This window comes from Festucalex cinctus, chromosome 7 (assembly GCF_051991245.1).
Source record: "Festucalex cinctus isolate MCC-2025b chromosome 7, RoL_Fcin_1.0, whole genome shotgun sequence".
In the NCBI taxonomy this organism is placed as follows: domain Eukaryota; kingdom Metazoa; phylum Chordata; class Actinopteri; order Syngnathiformes; family Syngnathidae; genus Festucalex; species Festucalex cinctus.
Window position 1 is genome coordinate 11558770 of NC_135417.1, and position 16796 is coordinate 11575565.

Sequence of the window (16796 nt, forward strand, 5' to 3'; positions counted from 1 at the left end):
TTTTTTTTTTAATTTAGAAAATACTAATCAGTAAACTTGAACAGTGTAAGATTTGTATGAAAATGTATTTTTTATTTGTCTTATACAGGTTGTAATCTGTTTCATGTTTGAGCTGCATTAAAACAAAATATTAAGTCTTAATGTTCCATTAATATAACATTCTTCCATGCTTAACTCGTTCACTGCCATGGACGGAAAAAAGACGTCAAATGATGCATTTGTTTGCTGGGCTGGCAGTGAATGTGTTAAAGTCCTAAGACGTTTTGGTGAATATTTTTTTTCCTTCAAAAATGGATATTTAAAAATCGATTCGGCCGCCTATTGAATCGATTCGAGAATTCCGCGGTGTAATATCACGATATATTGCCGAATCGATTTTTTTTTTTTTTTTAACACCCCTAGCATGCTCCGTGAAACAGCTAAAAGGCCAAAACCTAAAACAAAACGGCACATATGCAATACTGCATGACAAGACTTTTTGATCGTCGCCACCCATGTCCTTCATTGTGTATTGGACGTGCATCTGCATCTGGAATCCGAGAAAAAAAAATCCAGGGAACAAGGACCCGGTGTGTTACAAGACACATCGGTCTCACAATTCCAGGACTACATACGAGATAGTTTTATGTCCTGGCCAGTTGCTAGGGCAACACCTGAAGATAGCTAGTTAACTAAGTGCAGACGAGGAGATGCTCCCGTTGTGTCGATCAATTATGGATGAGTGAGAGAACTTGGACATGTTAAACCTCTTAGAGTGGATGAAGAGGCAGAACAGTGAGAAAGAGAGGGGACTAAACATCGACAGACAGACAGACAGACAGACAGACAGACAGACAGACAGAGAGACAGATGAATGCTTTGTGACAGACAGACTATCACAGGTAGGTTAAAAAAAAAAAAAAAGTAGAAGCACATTTAACTCATTCACTGCCATGGACGGAAAAAAGACGTCAAATGATGCATTTTTTGCTGGGCTGGCAGTGAATGTGTTAAACAGGATTAACGTCATGTGTTGGACCCCCCCCTCTTAAGACAGGGGTGTCCAAACTACGGCCCGGGGGCCATCTGAGGCCCGCCGTCCACTTTTTAGTGGCCCGCGACTTATGCTTAAAAATGGCATTTGACTCAAATTGTTCAAATAAAATAAAAACAAAAATGTTTGGAAATGGTCAAATTGAGAAGGGAGGGTGTCGAAAAAAACACAGGTGCTATTAAAGTTTATTTTAGTTAACTAAAACTAATGAAAACACTAAAATAAAATAAAAACAATTTCAAAAAAACAATTTCGTTAACAAAATAAAATAAAAATGAAGATGCTTTTTAACAAAACAAAACTAACTGAAACTACATTTTATGTTTACAAAACTAACTAAAATAAAACAAACAAAATAAAAAATATTGTGCACAAGTGATACACATTAAAAAAAAAACTAAGACTAATACTGAAATTAACTAAACTAAAACTTAGCATTTATTAAAGAACTAAAACTAATAAAGAAAACTAACATAAGCACCCTGAAAACTAATTAAAATTAACTAAATAAAAAACAACAACTCAAAACAAAATAAAAACTAAAATGAAAAATTCCCAAACTATAATAACCCTACTGCCATATTACAAATAAATTGGTTTATATACTGTAGCATTTTTCTAAATATGCAAAAGCACAAATAAATTATTTGTACATTTTTTATTACTAAACACAATTTCTCTTCATAACATTATGTGGCCCTTGCGTCCTTCTGATTTTCTGGATGTGGCCCTCAAATGAAAAAGTTAAGATAAACTGCCTATTACGTTGCTCTTTTATTTATTCCATGTTTGAAGCATCATCTAGATATAAAACGCTAATCGACTGACCTGAATGACCCTGGATGATCTCATGGTGAGCAAATTAAAAGGACATTGTTGTTGTTTTTTTTTGTTTTTTTGTTTTTTAAAGCTTTTAAAGTGTCTCAGCTGGAAATCTAAGCTGGAAAATGTCGACTCGTTTGCACAATGCACCAACTAAAAATAATGACCAGCAACATTGAAGCATTTCAGCATCTTCACAGTAAGAAGACCAGAGTCACCATTCGAAACATATTTGCCCCGAAGGATGCTGGAAGACTATTCTACTCATGCAAAAACCATTAGGGCTTTAGGGCCCAATGAGGAGAAATGGTGGGGGGGGGGGGCGAGAAAAAAAAAATCATTGTGTTGTTCAAGGCAAGAAATAGGAAATACATTGAGAAGATTGTTGGAGATCAATATTCCATTTGGACTCCACGAGTAGACAGGACTGTGGACAGTCTGATGTTTTGCTGGATAAGCACTGTGTGTGTGTGTGCGTGTGTGCGTGTGTGAGGGAAAGACAATGTTTGCACCTTATTTCTATGGCTGTGGCAGAAGAACATGGTCACTATTGGAAAGCCTCAAAGCAGCTTGGGGCTTCTTGTCACCGAGCGAGTCCGTCTGTGCAGCTGTCCATATCTATTGAGGTCAGCGGGGCTTTTTTTTCTGTGTTGTTGATGCCAAAAAAAAAAAAAAAAAAAAAAAAAAATACAGAACCTGAAACAGTGGACCATAAGATATCGGTGCACTGAAGCGTTTCGATTAAAATACAAGTAGAACAAACAGAAAAGAAAAAATAATAAATTAGTGCTGTCAAACGATTCGTTTTTAATCTGATTAATCACACTTTTTAATTTTGATTAATCGCGATTAATCAGCGAAATTATTTGCGTAATATAAAATAAATACAAAATACCGTAACATTTACGCAATCGCATGCATGCGTGTATTGATCAAAACGTAACGCCATCATATCAATTACGTGCAATTCAGCAATTATTGAATGCTAATTACTTTTGTTTTCTCTAAAGTCCCGTTGGGGTGTTTTTTTAAAGCGAAATTTACCACCGCTTTACCGCTTTACCGCTCATTTTGGAACAACAGGCGTAGGAAATGTCGTGCATTGACCTCATCACTGACCTGCGCAGCCTTCAATTTATAATTAATCACTTACATTCCTTAAAGGGTGTTAGCAGTTTTCAATAAGTATCTGTAAATTATATCAACAATTTATAATTGCTTCATTGATTTTTACCATGTTTAACTCATTCACTGCCATTGACGGAAAAAGACGTCAAATGATGCATTTTTTTTTTTTTTGCTGGTAATGTGTTGATAAATAACTTTTACAAAAAAAAAAACAAAGTGGCCCTTGCAGCTTTCTGTTTTTCTGTATGTGGCCCTAAGAGGAAAACGTTTGGACACCCCTAAGCTACATTGTAGTCAGCGTATTAACATGATATTGTTCTCTAATTCTCCATGCAAGGGGATTATCTTAAAATAACGGGGAGATGAGAGTATTTCACCTTCTTAAATCTCCCTCCTCCCCTACCTTCTACCCATCATACCCCTAAAAAAAATAAATAAATAAATAAATAAATAAAAAAATCTCCAACCCCCCCAATGTGTACACGCACATCGACGCAATCATGCGCTTACCTCCTCACGGTGGCTCATTAATCAACGCCAGATTATCAAGGAAAGTGACACCTTCATGATTACAACGTAGCCGGGGAACTTTTTTTTTTTAATAGGAGTTTAGTTGTAAAAGGAGATGCAAATTAGCGAGTTTACTTTAAAAATAAAAAAGTGCAAGCTAGCTTATTATTCAGGTTACAGTACTTCCGACGGGTTGTGTCAAATGGAAGAAATGAAGGTGGAATATTGCAGGCCCGACTAAATAGATAAAATGTCAAGAATTTTGGAGGTTGCGCCGTTGCGAAGCGAGAGTAAATAACGCCATTAGTAAGCGTGTGACTCAAGTTTAGGGGTTGATTGATTACGGTTGCTTATGTTGTGTGAGGAGAAGAAATACTAGTCGCATATTTGTGCGACAGTTCATGTTAATGTGCACAAACTATTTATGTCCTCATACATCAATAAAGTTAAGTGTTTCAACAGCGTTTTATTGCTTTCTGTGTTAATATTGCAGCGGTTAGCATGTTCACACTTGTCGGGCTGTAAAGAATGTTGGGATTAACCGTTCAGTTAATCAAAAGCTTTATGGTGGCAACAGTTTGTTGTGGCTGCGTGACAGCGTGCAGACGCATTTGGTGGATGTCATCCATAAATATAACGCCATGCATGCATTCAACCTCTTTGTAGAAGTCAATTCATTGAACACATTATTATTGTCATCTTTATTATACTTTTGATGCACGACGAATACGAATCACTTACGGATGTCATTGCCACTAAGCCCCACCCACTTACACACAAACAGCCCCCAGTGACGAATATTTTTCCGGGCTCTCGCTCACTCATTTACAGGGAATGAGAGGAGCCTCTTCGACTAGTGGCGAATCAATTTGGCTGTGTTCACGCCCACAACGGCCAAAACATTTTTTTTTAATATATATATATATATATATATATATTTTTTTTTTTTCAGCTCTAAAAAAAAATCACAGACTGACTAGCATCCTAGAAAAATTTGGTTCGACCTTCAATGTTCCAATAAATATCATTATGATTATGCTGACAATGACAGCATATTTTTATTTTAAAAAAAAATACATATTTTCAAAGTATTCTTATGTGGTTAACTCATTTGCTCCCAATAACGTGTAAATAGGGTTTTTTTTTGTTAATGTTTTAAGTGTCCCAAAGACGTATTTATACGTTTTGGGGTTGTTGTTTTTTTTTTGTTTTTTTTATGCTAGAGCAAACAGAAAGCTTTGATGCAGCCTCTCAACTGCAAAGAACGATTGCAAAAATGGTAGTTATTACACAAACGGCCAGCAGGTGGCAGGTGAAAACTGATGAAAATTAGCTCTCTTCTAATGCTAATTGCTGCAAAACAGAAACAGGTAGAAACATACTTTTTTTTTTCCTGGTGAAAGAAGAGACTTTAATCTTTCTTTTGATATGTTCCATGCTTTTATAGCAATAGAACACAATATTCTGTGGGCCTTGCAAAATCAGTCCAAATCCAGTCAAACAGCCGTGAGCGAACGGGATTGCGAAATGTGAAAATGGCGGCGAGTGAATGAGTTAATAGCAAGAAAGAAAGACATGCAATCAAGTTAGTCTCTCTTTAATGGACTCTCTCACATTATGCCTGCACTCTGTCCAAACATGGAGCTTCCCTCCTTCCCCACATCTGTCAAAGAAAAAAAAAAAAAAAGAAGAAGAAGCGTCTCTTTTAATCTTTAAACGCTAAACAAGCTTGAACTCCTGCTGTCGCCTTCATTTTCTGTCTAAAAGCATATACTCGTGTGCCTAAATATTTCATTTACCGGCGCCCGATAACACCGGGTAAGGCGATGGATAATCAAAAGGTAAGCTAGGCCCTTTACACACACAATGTGCGGTCTGTAGCTTTGGCGTGTTCACGTTTTCCGTCAGACTAATTTCACAAGGGCAAAGGTCGTCGATAGGTTGCTTACTGTGCCGCTCTGGTCGCATTGGGCGATTATGACATCATGCGTTGACTCGCACAATCACAAAAAAATAAAATAAAAATAATCGTCTTAGCAATGATTGCTCACGAAGAAAGATTGTGAGTGCGCACGCGTGGTCGAACGGTTGTTCAGGGCGAGGTGGCCTAATGTCAAATGAAAATGCATCGCCTGATCCCGTTTGACCCTCTCGCCCCCTCCCGTTCACCGTCTTAACGTGACCGTCACCCCCCCCCCCCCCCCCCCCCCATAATTCAATTTGTCCGAATAAATGAGAGTGCACACGTGCTCCCACACCTTACAAATAAAACCAACAAGTAAAAAAAAAAAAAAAAAAAAAAAAAATGAAAATACATCACTGAAATCATCTCGGTTAAAAACCCCCAGCATCGTCTCAATAATAGCGCTTTATTACCTCTTTCATCTGTAAATGAAAGCAATGCAATTATCGCGAGGTGCCGGTATCATATTATTATGTTGGCCTCGCTCCCCCTAGATAGTCATCAATCACCCTCAATCGAGCTGTCACCGGTGGGCACAGATCCAGCTGGAGAGAGCAATGGAGAACGAGAAGAGGTTGGAGGGGGAGGTAGAGGAGGGGGGAGGAGGGGGGGGGGGGGGGGAGTACATCATCATTAATTTGAGCAGTGACCCCCCGGGGGGCCTTTTGCGTGTCTCAACCTGGGACTCTCCGAGCGAGCGCAAGTGCAAGAACTTGGAGGGACCGAAGCTTGACTTTTTGGGCGCTAACCAGTTTGCTGATTAGATAGATGGATGGATAGATAGATAGATAGATAGATGGATGGATGGATGGATGGATGGATGGATGGATGGATGGATGGATGGATGGATGCATGGATGGATGCATGGATGGATACATGGATGGATGGATGGGTGGATGGATGGATGGATGGATGGATGGATGGATGGATGGATGGATGGATGGACGGAATAATGGATGGATGGATGGACGGAATAATGGATGGATGGATGGACGGAATAATGGATGGATGGATGGATGGATGCATGGATGGATGCATGGATGGATGCATGGATGGATACATGGATGGATGGATGGATGGATGGGTAGATGGATGGATGGATGGATGGATGCATGGATGGATGGATGGATGGATGGATGGATGGATGGATGGATGGATGGATGGATGGAATAATGGATGGATAGATAGATAGATAGATAGATAGATAGATAGGACGGATGGATGGACGGACGGATGGACGGATGGACGGATGGACGGATGGATGGATGGATGGACGGACGGATGGATGGATGGATGGACGGAATAATGGATGGATGGACGGACGGATGGACGGACGGATGGATGGACGGATGGACGGATGGATGGATGGACGGAATAATGGATGGATGGATGGATGGATGGATGGATGGATGGATGATAGATGGATGGATGGATAGATAGATAGATAGACAGACAGACAGACAGTTTAAACATTATTTCCATGTGTTGAGGAATGATAATGTCCAAATTAGCCCAAATTGCGCCTACAGTATACAATGCATGTTGTTGTTTTAATTCACTAATTTGTTTACTCATTTGCAAACCTTAAAACCATATATATATATATATTTTTTTTCTTTTCATCGCAGTTGAAGCCCCACACCGAAAACGAATAATAAAGTTACAGACGGATCTTTTTTTTTTTTTTTTAAGAGTGACAAACTTGTGACGTCATAGCCACTGCCTCTTAAAACAACCCGCATCTGCTGCTGACGTCTTTTATACAACTTTTTACAAGGCAAAAAAAAAAAAAATACATATGGGACAACAAAGTTATCATTGTTGAAAACTATAGATTTTTACTTTTTTTTTTTTTTTTATATATATCTTTTTTTCATTTAAAAAAAAAAAAATACGCCGTTGCTTTCTGGTTTTCTCGATTGTATTTATTTTTTTCTTTTTTTTTTCTTTGAAACGTGTTCGAGTGGGGGGTGCATTTTACCACAAATTAAACATGCTACTGTGCTTCGCCCTATAAGCATCCAAGAAGCTCTCTGCTTCCCAATCAATTGGTACAGTCAAGCAAGCAAGCAAGCACGCAAGCAGCCTGCGCGAGAGTGGAGACCTTTTCAGTCTCGCTTTCTTCCTGGATATTGGGGGACCTCTACCATGTCATATCCACAATTTGGATATCCATATTCGTCTGCTCCACAAGTAAGTTCGCTCAACTTTTTTTTTTTTTTTTAATCGTGGTCATTTTTTTTTTGTTTTTCCTTAATTGCTTTGATTCGTTATCTTAAGATGTGAGTTTGGTTGAAAATGAGTAGACACGTGTCGGGGATGTGAAAAAAAAAAAAAGGCTTTTTGTGGCACCTGCAAAAAGGTTGAAAACAGACGGGAGCACTTCAAGGAATTTTAACGGACGAATGGCTTGATTTTATCGGCATTATTATCGGCACACTTTCTGCTCGTTTATGTTCTAAATAGAGCTGATATTTTATTGTGATTTTTTTGGCTGCATGCCATTGACAAGATTGTGTTTTGATCCTCCTCACATGACGTTGAATTATGGAAAGAAATGCGTTTTTTTTTTTTTTTTTTTTTATGATGACACGCACGTCATGAACAGCGTCTAAACAAACGAATAAAAAAAACGTCTGAAAAACTTTTTTTTTTTTTTTTTTTTTGCACAAAAGGTTATTTTGTTATTAATTGACTTTTTTCTTTTTGTTTGTTTTTTTCGCGCAGTTCCTGATGACAAGCAACTCTCTGAGCACTTGCTGCGAGTCAACCGGCAGATCCATCGCCGACTCCGGAGTGGCCGCGTCGGGCCAGACTGCCCCGGTCTACTGCCCCGTGTACGAGAGCCGGCTGCTGGCGACCGCCAGGCACGAGCTCAGCTCGGCCGCCGCGCTGGGCATGTACGGGAGTCCCTACACGGGCACTCAAGGATATGGCAACTACCCGCTTTCTACTCGCTGGTGAGCTCGCATGCATTTTTTTTTTTTTTTTTTTTTTTTTTTTTTTTGTGGCACTGATGAATGGACCCTGTTTTAACAAAGATGCTGCTGTCTGCATGCTGCATGTGCTCATGTTGCATTTTTATCGCTTAACAAAATCACATTCAGGAAAGGCAGTAGTGGATATGCAGACATTGATTTTTTGGGGGGATTTTTTTTTAAATGCCTTCAAATCATTCAGAAATGGTCAACATTTATGTTTTTCTATGTAGGAGTGAGAGTAGAGGCAAGAAAGAGGGGGAAAAAAGAAAAAAGTGAGATTTTATACAAAGAAAATATTTTTGGAATGTTTTGCAAAATGTATTGATATTTATGTTCATTTAAAAAACGTTTTTTTCCCTCAATTCATGTGATATTGTTTGAATTATTTGTACACAGTTAATTGCTCATATATTATTGCTATTTCTTCAGAAACCTACTTTCCTTTTTTATGTTAAGAAACTGCAATTTTCACCCAATTTAAAAAAAAAATAAAATAAAAATAATGATTTGCCAATTCCCGGATGTTGTCAACCCCAGTGAAGCAATGTGGCTTAGTCATTATTGTTGGGGAAAAAAAAAAAACATACACAAGTGTGTCAATAACTGATTGAACATGCATTTGCAGGGTACATTCGATACGAAAGATGCGACGGCCTCTGCACATGCGGGAATAACCCAAGCGACGGCCTACTACCCTTATGATCCGACTTTGGGACAATATCAGTATGACAGGTAATTTGTCTCGATGATATAACTATAATTTGTGGAAGCGTGCAAGAGCTGTGAATATGGGGAAATAGTTCTGGAAGACACGCAGCAGAGTTTCACATGCACAAAAAGTTTGGAAGCGACTTGAAACGCGATGATTGTGTTTGTAACGAAAGGGGTGTGTCCCTGTTTTCGGTTCTAGAAGAGGTTTATTATGCCATTTTCAAAGAAATTCTGCTCCCAACGTGCAAGTACCCCAAACGTTGGCCCCGGGCTGCGAGGGCCCCTTTTATAGCATCCTCGCAGCTCTAGTTATTATTCCTCTCCGCAAATTATCACATTTTTTCGAGACACTTAAAAACGTGAACGAAAACTCAGGGTGATATATTGAAAAGGAGTGACTTTGTGACGTGGTGAAAAGTCACAAAGTTGTCGTTTCTGTAGCGGCAACTATTTCACTTGTTTTTGTATTTTCTCAACCGTATTACTTGCACACAAAAAAGCTTCATTATAATTGCTTGCTTTTTTTGCACAAATCACGTTAAAGTCAACGCAAGTTGCAATAAAAGGCCTGCGGTGCATAATGCAAGGTAGAAGATCTGGCACGTAGATGAGCGAGGAGGCCTCGAGCACTTCCGTCTTTTACCCGAGGGCTCGTCATTACACCCCATAAAGCGATTTTACAGTCTATTTTATTTGCTGGAGAACCAAATGCGACGAGGAGGCAAAGGTGCAGCTCTCTTCTTTTTGATTCCCTTCGCGGCGCTTGCGTGACCCTCGCTAAGCTATACAAAAGTAATAAGGCCTCATAAAAGGCTCCCTCGAGAAGACGTTTACAGCTCTCCTTGCTGACTTACGATCAACACTGCGCATTTTAAATGTTGGGATGTATTTGCGGGACTGTATGGGAGGCAAACTACGTTTTGAAATTATTTCAACGACGCCGCTCTTTTATGCGGATGAATTAAATTGGATTTTACTTTCAAAAAAAGTTATGAATGATGCATATGATTGAACGGATGTTGCTTTAGGAGACTAATGCATGCTCAATTTCATCTTTTTGTGCAATACATGATACGAAACACAATCCTGTGGTTGACTGTTTTCGCAACTTATTTGGGTCATTTTTGTTAAAAAAATAAAAATAAAATTAAAAGAAACAGAACATGTAGCTCTTAAGTCTACAGCAAAAAATTGTTAAAATTCCAAGTACAGTCAAACTTCGGTTTTCGAACGCTTCTCTCCTCAACCAAATCGGTTTTCGACCAGAAAATTTGAGAACTTTACGTCTCGGAACTCGTCCAAAAAAATCGGCTCTCAACCAAACCGAAAAAAAAAAGCCGAGCGTACCTGAACGCGTCTCACTCGGGAGCCGAGCGAACTCGAACGCTTCCTCCGTAGCACATTCGTGTTCAAATTTCGTTCGGAGCGGACCTGTTCATTGTTATTTACGCAAATCTTCTTTTTTTTAATTTTGCATCGTGTATTAGCCCCTAATCATGGGTCCAAAGAAAGCAAGTGCAAGTGGTAAAGCTGGTGAAGAAAAGAGGAAAGTAGTGCGCAGAACTATTGAATTTAAAAAAGAAATGTTTGCATTTTGTTTTTTCATCATTTTAGATAGGGTATCTAAATAAAGCGGTGTCGATTTCTACCCTTTTCTATTTATGGTCAACAGTATACAGTGCAGTTTTTGCTGTAAAATAGTAAAAAAAAAACTTGGAAAAAGTTGTTTTATACTTGGAACGGATTAAAATTATTTACATTAATTATAATGGAAAAAATTGTTTTGGATTTCAAACAAATTTAGAACAGCCTTCTGGAACGGATTATGTTCGAAAACCGAGGTTTGACTGTACTTAGATTAACTCCGCCCCCACACCTGCACTTCTCCATTTTGAGAGACCAAAATTTACTCTCACCTAGTGTTAAATAAGTGTTGATTTAACTCCGCAGGGTGTGTAGCTATATAAAATCTGAAAAGACTTCAAATCAGCTCTGTGGGAGTTAATTAACTCTTTGACCGCCAAAAACGTTGAATAACGATTCGTAAAATCAGAACGTATGCTGCCATAAACGTTAAATGACGTCAACTAAGTTTTTTTTTTTTTTTTTTCCTCAGTGCAACGTCTAAGTGCAGCACTGCCTGATCAATGCGTTGTGGAATCAAAAACACTAACTATGGCCAGCAGATGGAAGCACTGTAACGCTTTTTGATAACGCGTGGCAGTAAAAAAGTTAAACACTAGACTTTTTTTTTTTTAGCTGTGAGAGTAAAACTTCACATCACATCGGATCTGATCGGCGTCGTGCGCGGGTGTTCTTCAGATACGGTTCCATGGACGGCGGTCCCAGGCGCAAGAACGCCACCCGCGAGACGACGAGCACGCTGAAGGCCTGGCTGCAGGAGCACAGGAAGAACCCGTACCCGACCAAAGGTGAAAAGATCATGCTGGCCATCATCACCAAGATGACCCTGACACAGGTGTCCACCTGGTTTGCCAACGCCAGGAGGAGGCTGAAGAAGGAGAACAAGATGACATGGCCGCCCAGAAACAAGGGCTCGGAGGAGAAGCGATACGACGAGGATGACGACTGTTCTCAGGAGGAGGCGATAAAAAGTGAAAGTCACGAAAATGGTCAGTGTCGCCGCGGCGCGGTCGTTTTTCAAAATGTTTTGGCAAAATATCACAAAATACAAAATAACGTCTATAGTGCCTATAAAGTTTCAAAGGTATTTAGTTCATGTTTAACTCATTTACTCCCAATAACGTATAAATACGTTTTTTTTAATGTTCTAAGTTGTCCCAAAGACGTATTTATACGTTTTGTTGGGTTTTTTTTATGCTAGAGCATACAGAAGGCTTTGATGCAGCCTCTCAACTGCAAAGGACGGTTGCAGAAATGGTAGTTTTTACACAAACGGCCAGCAGGGGGCAGCAGAGCAAAGGAGATCAACCAGGACCATCTCGAAAAAAAGCTCAATTACTTACAATTTGAAATAGATTTGTGAAAACTAATGAAACTTAGCTCTCTTCTAATGCTAATTGCTGCAAAACGGAAACAGATAGAAACATACTTTTTTTTTCCTGATGAAAGAAGAGACTTTAATCTTTCTTCTGGTAGGTTCCATGCTTTTATAGCAATTGACCACAATATTCTGTGGTCCTTGCAAAATCAGTCAAAAATCCAGTAAAACAGCCGGGAGCGAACGGGATTGCGAAATGTGAAAATGGCGGCGAGTGAATGAGTTAAAAATGTCAGTGAGTTTAATCTTGACAGTTGTTTTTTTTTGGATAGTATTACTGTATTTTGACTGTATGAGGATAACAAAAAAAAAGAAAGAAAAAGTAGCTGCATGTCTGTAATGTATTCTCATGATATCATTTTATAGTCATACCGATACCTCGTATCGTATTCACCTATCACTATACTTTTAACTAACACTGCAAATAAAGCCCTGTATTTTTCTTTTACCACTACAAAAAAAAAAATATCACAATAGCAGCATGTAGTCAAAATGAACAAAAGTTGAATCTTCTAAACAATCATGACCTAATTGTCATCATGAAACATGAAAATGAAAGGTGAAAGCTCACTTCCTGATCATTTCATCTTTCTCTCGAGTGTTATTATTCCGCCGTGTTCTTGGCGCAAATCCGTTCCCATGTGTGGTAAATCAGGTGCTGTCAAACTTTGTGGGCATGTTTGTGCTGGTCTATGATTCGAGCAATATCTTGGCGAATGGGACGTTAATACGGAGCAGCAAACTGCGGTTGCGTATGAAGAGCAATTCATGGCGGACGCAGAACATTCTTAGTGGATTTGGCCCGAAACGTGTTGTTCTTCTTCATCGTTGGTACGGTACTTAATGGCTGGTATCGACCCGATACCGATAGCTGGTATTGGTACTCACCTATCCCTACTTTGAACTAACATTGTATGCCGAAACGGTAAAAGGGTCGTTGCGAGTACTGATACCTTATAAGGTCAGGTATTGATACTCGCCCATTCCCAATTATAATATAGTATAATACAGTACAGATACTCAGCTTGTTGTGACAGAAAAAAAAAATGTTTAATTTAATGTACCGTATTTTTCGGATTATACGTCGCTCCGGATTATAAATCGAACCAGCCAAAAAATGCAAAATTAAGAAGGAAAAAACATATATAAGTCGCACTGGAGTATAAGTCGTATTTTTGGGGGAAATTTATTTGGTAAAAATCCAACACCAAAAACATACATGTCATCTTGAAAGGCAATTTAAAATAAAAATAAAAGAGAACAACAGGCTGAATAAGTGTACTGTATGCTAACGTTACATGACTGACATGCCTGCTAATGTCAGTAACAACATATTAAGAGTGAGCAGTGACGGGAGTCGGAGGCGGAGCCAAAGGCTGGCGTTTTATTGACATCAGCTTCTGAGGTCTTAACAGCAACTCCCCACTCAGCTAGAAGCTAACAGGCTAACTCCCCTTTTCCACATAACAAAACCTTCCCACCCGGAAGTCTCCCTTTCCTTCGTCCCAACGTTCCGTGGGTGAATTATGTTCCCATCACTACAAGTTATTCATATACGCTAGCATAAAGAACATGCTAACAAGTTTACCAAACTATCATTTTCACTCCAAATCACTCAATCCAATGAAATCTTCATCCTCGGTGTCACTTTTAAACAACTCCCCCAACTCGGGAGGTACACGATGCCATGTTGAACTTATCAACACAGGCCGAGAGCGCCCTCTTGCGGCTTAGTGTGAAAATAACATGTGAAATGATATAATAATGTGTTAATTTCACACATAAGTCGCACCGCCGGCCAAACTATGAAAAAAACTGCGACTTATAATCCGAAAAATACGGTATTCGGTTGAGTCAAATGGATCAGAAGATAAACGTACTATTTTGGAAACACTATATTGGGCTTTGTTTAAAAACTGCATTCACAATTTTAATGTTTTGTTTAATTCGTTGCTATTTACCGATATATATAAGCTCCAATTTGTTTAGTTGCAAGTTGAAGTTCATTTGTGTGTCGAGAAAATTGCCTTCGATCAGCTCTGTTGTCAGTATCCACTGGACTGGCATCATTCATGGCCGATGCCGTTATCAGATATGTTTGCCGCCATCCGTCACGCACTACTGACCAGCCTTGCCTTCTTCCGTTTCCCAGATAGCCGAGGTCAATCCAATAAAGATCTCCAGCTGAGCGACTTGGAAGACTTCGACACCCTGGAGTCGGAGAGTTCCGAGTGCGAGCTGAAGCACAGATACCACATGAACCCTCACATGACCACCACGGGGGACTGCCCCGCTGAGCACCTCGTCAAAGAACCGTCCATGAAAATATCCGGGCCGGTCCCGGTCGCGCTCGGCGGCGAACGGGACTTGAGTAAAAGTTGCCTGAAAACCAACCAGGAGGAGTTCCAAGCGGAGAGCCGAGCGCAGCCCAAGTCTTGCTACGGCCAACAGCCGCCGCACCACGCACTGGACGGCAAACCTCGGATCTGGTCTTTGGCCCAGACGGCCACCTCCTTGGTCCAGACTGATTACCCTTCGTGTATGCTGAGGTGTCAAGCGCCCCCCGCCTCCTCCTCCTCCTCCCTCAGCCCGCCGCCGTCCGGCGCTACCTCGCCCGCTTCGGGCCTGGACCACAGGCAGGACTCGCCCGTCACCACGCTGAGAAACTGGGTGGACGGGGTCTTCCACGACCCCTTGTTCAGGCACGGCACTTTGAGCCAGGCTCTGACCCACACCACCGTCTCCTGGAGCAGCGGCGGCGGCGGCGGCGGCGGCACCGCCAAAGGATCCATCTTGGAAGCCGAGAAGAGTCCGGCGGTTCTGCAACATGACCAGGACTCCAAAGACAGTGCCATGACTTACAAAAGTATTAACAAACTCTTTTGTTCGTAATAACGCCAAAATAATTTTTTTTTTTTTTTAAAAAAGGACACCTGGGATAGAAGCTATATGTCGCCTTTTTTGCTGGTACATTCTTTAACACGAGTGAACTATTTCAATCGATCCAGATTGTATTTTATTTTTTATTTTTTTCCAAATCGCACGCGCACAAATTGTCGAATTGTATCATATGTTTACATCTTGGGCAAATATCTTGAGGTTTACAATATTTATTATTTATTTTTACTTTCGTCCCTGTACGCATGCATATATAATTGAAATCATTTTGGAGGATCACTATTATTATTATTTAAAAAAAAAAAAAAAAAAAGAAATGGTCTCACAGATGCACAGCTTTTCAAAAGTTGGATGAGTTTCAACATTGTTCACTGAAAATAAAATAAAAACAGACGAAGAAATTCAAAGGAGAAATTGTGATGTTCGTCAACAGCAGACTTTTTATTTATTTATTGTTTTTGTTGTTATTAATAAATAAATACTCGAGGGATGTTTGAAAACGGTACGAGCAGGCTAGTCACCAATACGGATACCAAATATCCGGTAGTTGTGGGAATTTATATATCAAGAGATGTTTTTTTTTTTTATTATTAATAACTTAATGTATTTATCATTTCAATAACGAAGCTCGGCTCAACGGTTTCCTTAAAACATGTCATTTTAGAACAGGGGTATGCAAACTTTTTCATTTGAGGGCCACATGCAGAAAATCAAGGGCCACATAATGTTATAAAGAGAAATTGTGTTTAGTCCTAAAAATTGTACAAATAATTTATTTGTGCTTTTGCATTATTTAGAAAAATGGTACAGTATATAAACCAATTTATTTGTAATATGGCAATAGGGTTATAATAGTTTTGGAATTTTTCATTTTATTTTTTATTTATTTTTTATTTATTTTTTATTTATTTATTTTTTATTTATTTTATTTTATTTTATTTCATTTGAGGGTTTTTTTTAATTGAGTTAGTTTTAATTAATTTTCAGGGTGGTTCTGTTAGTTTGTTTTTATTAGTTTTAGGCCTTTAATAAATGCTTAGTTTTAGTTTAGTTAGTTTCAGTATTAGGTTTAGTTTTTAGGTTTTTTTTGTTTTGTTTTTTGTTTTTTTATTTGTATTACTTAATATTTTAAAAAACACCATAGTTGCAACGTCATTCCGGTTTATATCAAAATAAATCTATTAAAAATCACATTTAAAATCATCCCCAAAGGCTCATGCATTAAATTAATTACCAAAGACTAAAACGAAGAACATTTTTGCTATAATTGTAGTTAGTTTTATTTTTAGTTAATTTCGTAAACATAAAATGTAGTTCCAGTTTTCTTTTTTTTTAAAAAGCATCTTCGTTTTTATTTTATTTCATTAACGAAATTGTAGTTTTGAATTTTAGTTTTTTTCGCTAGTTTTAGTTAACCAAAATAACCTTTAATAGCACCTGTGTTTTTTTTGTTTTGTTTTGTTTTTAAACTGAGTCCAATGCCATTTTTAGCATATGTCGTGGGCCACTAAAAAATGGATGGCAAATGGCCCCCGGGCCGTAGTTTGGACACCCCTTGTTTTAGAAGAAAGAGCTCAAGACAGGGCAAATATCCAAGCACTGCCTCATTAATTCCATCTAAACGGGCTGTAATTGGGACGTAGGTGGACATATTTCACAGCACCTCATTGATTTCACCTCTCAGCTCTCTTGATATTCCCCATTCTCAACCCCGTCCATGACGCGGCT

The 16796-nt window shown here is 39.0% G+C and overlaps 1 protein-coding gene across 1 annotated transcript; it reads left to right on the plus strand.

Moving 5' to 3' along the window:
* The first annotated feature begins 7330 nt into the window (after positions 1-7330).
* On the plus strand, positions 7331-15445 carry irx4a (iroquois homeobox 4a). Its single transcript, XM_077527194.1, is given in 6 exon segments — positions 7331-7649; positions 8184-8397; positions 8400-8416; positions 9063-9169; positions 11408-11781; positions 14323-15445. Coding segments are annotated over 6 exon segments (1497 nt in total). The 5' UTR covers positions 7331-7604; the 3' UTR covers positions 15063-15445.
* Positions 15446-16796: the final 1351 nt, after the last annotated feature.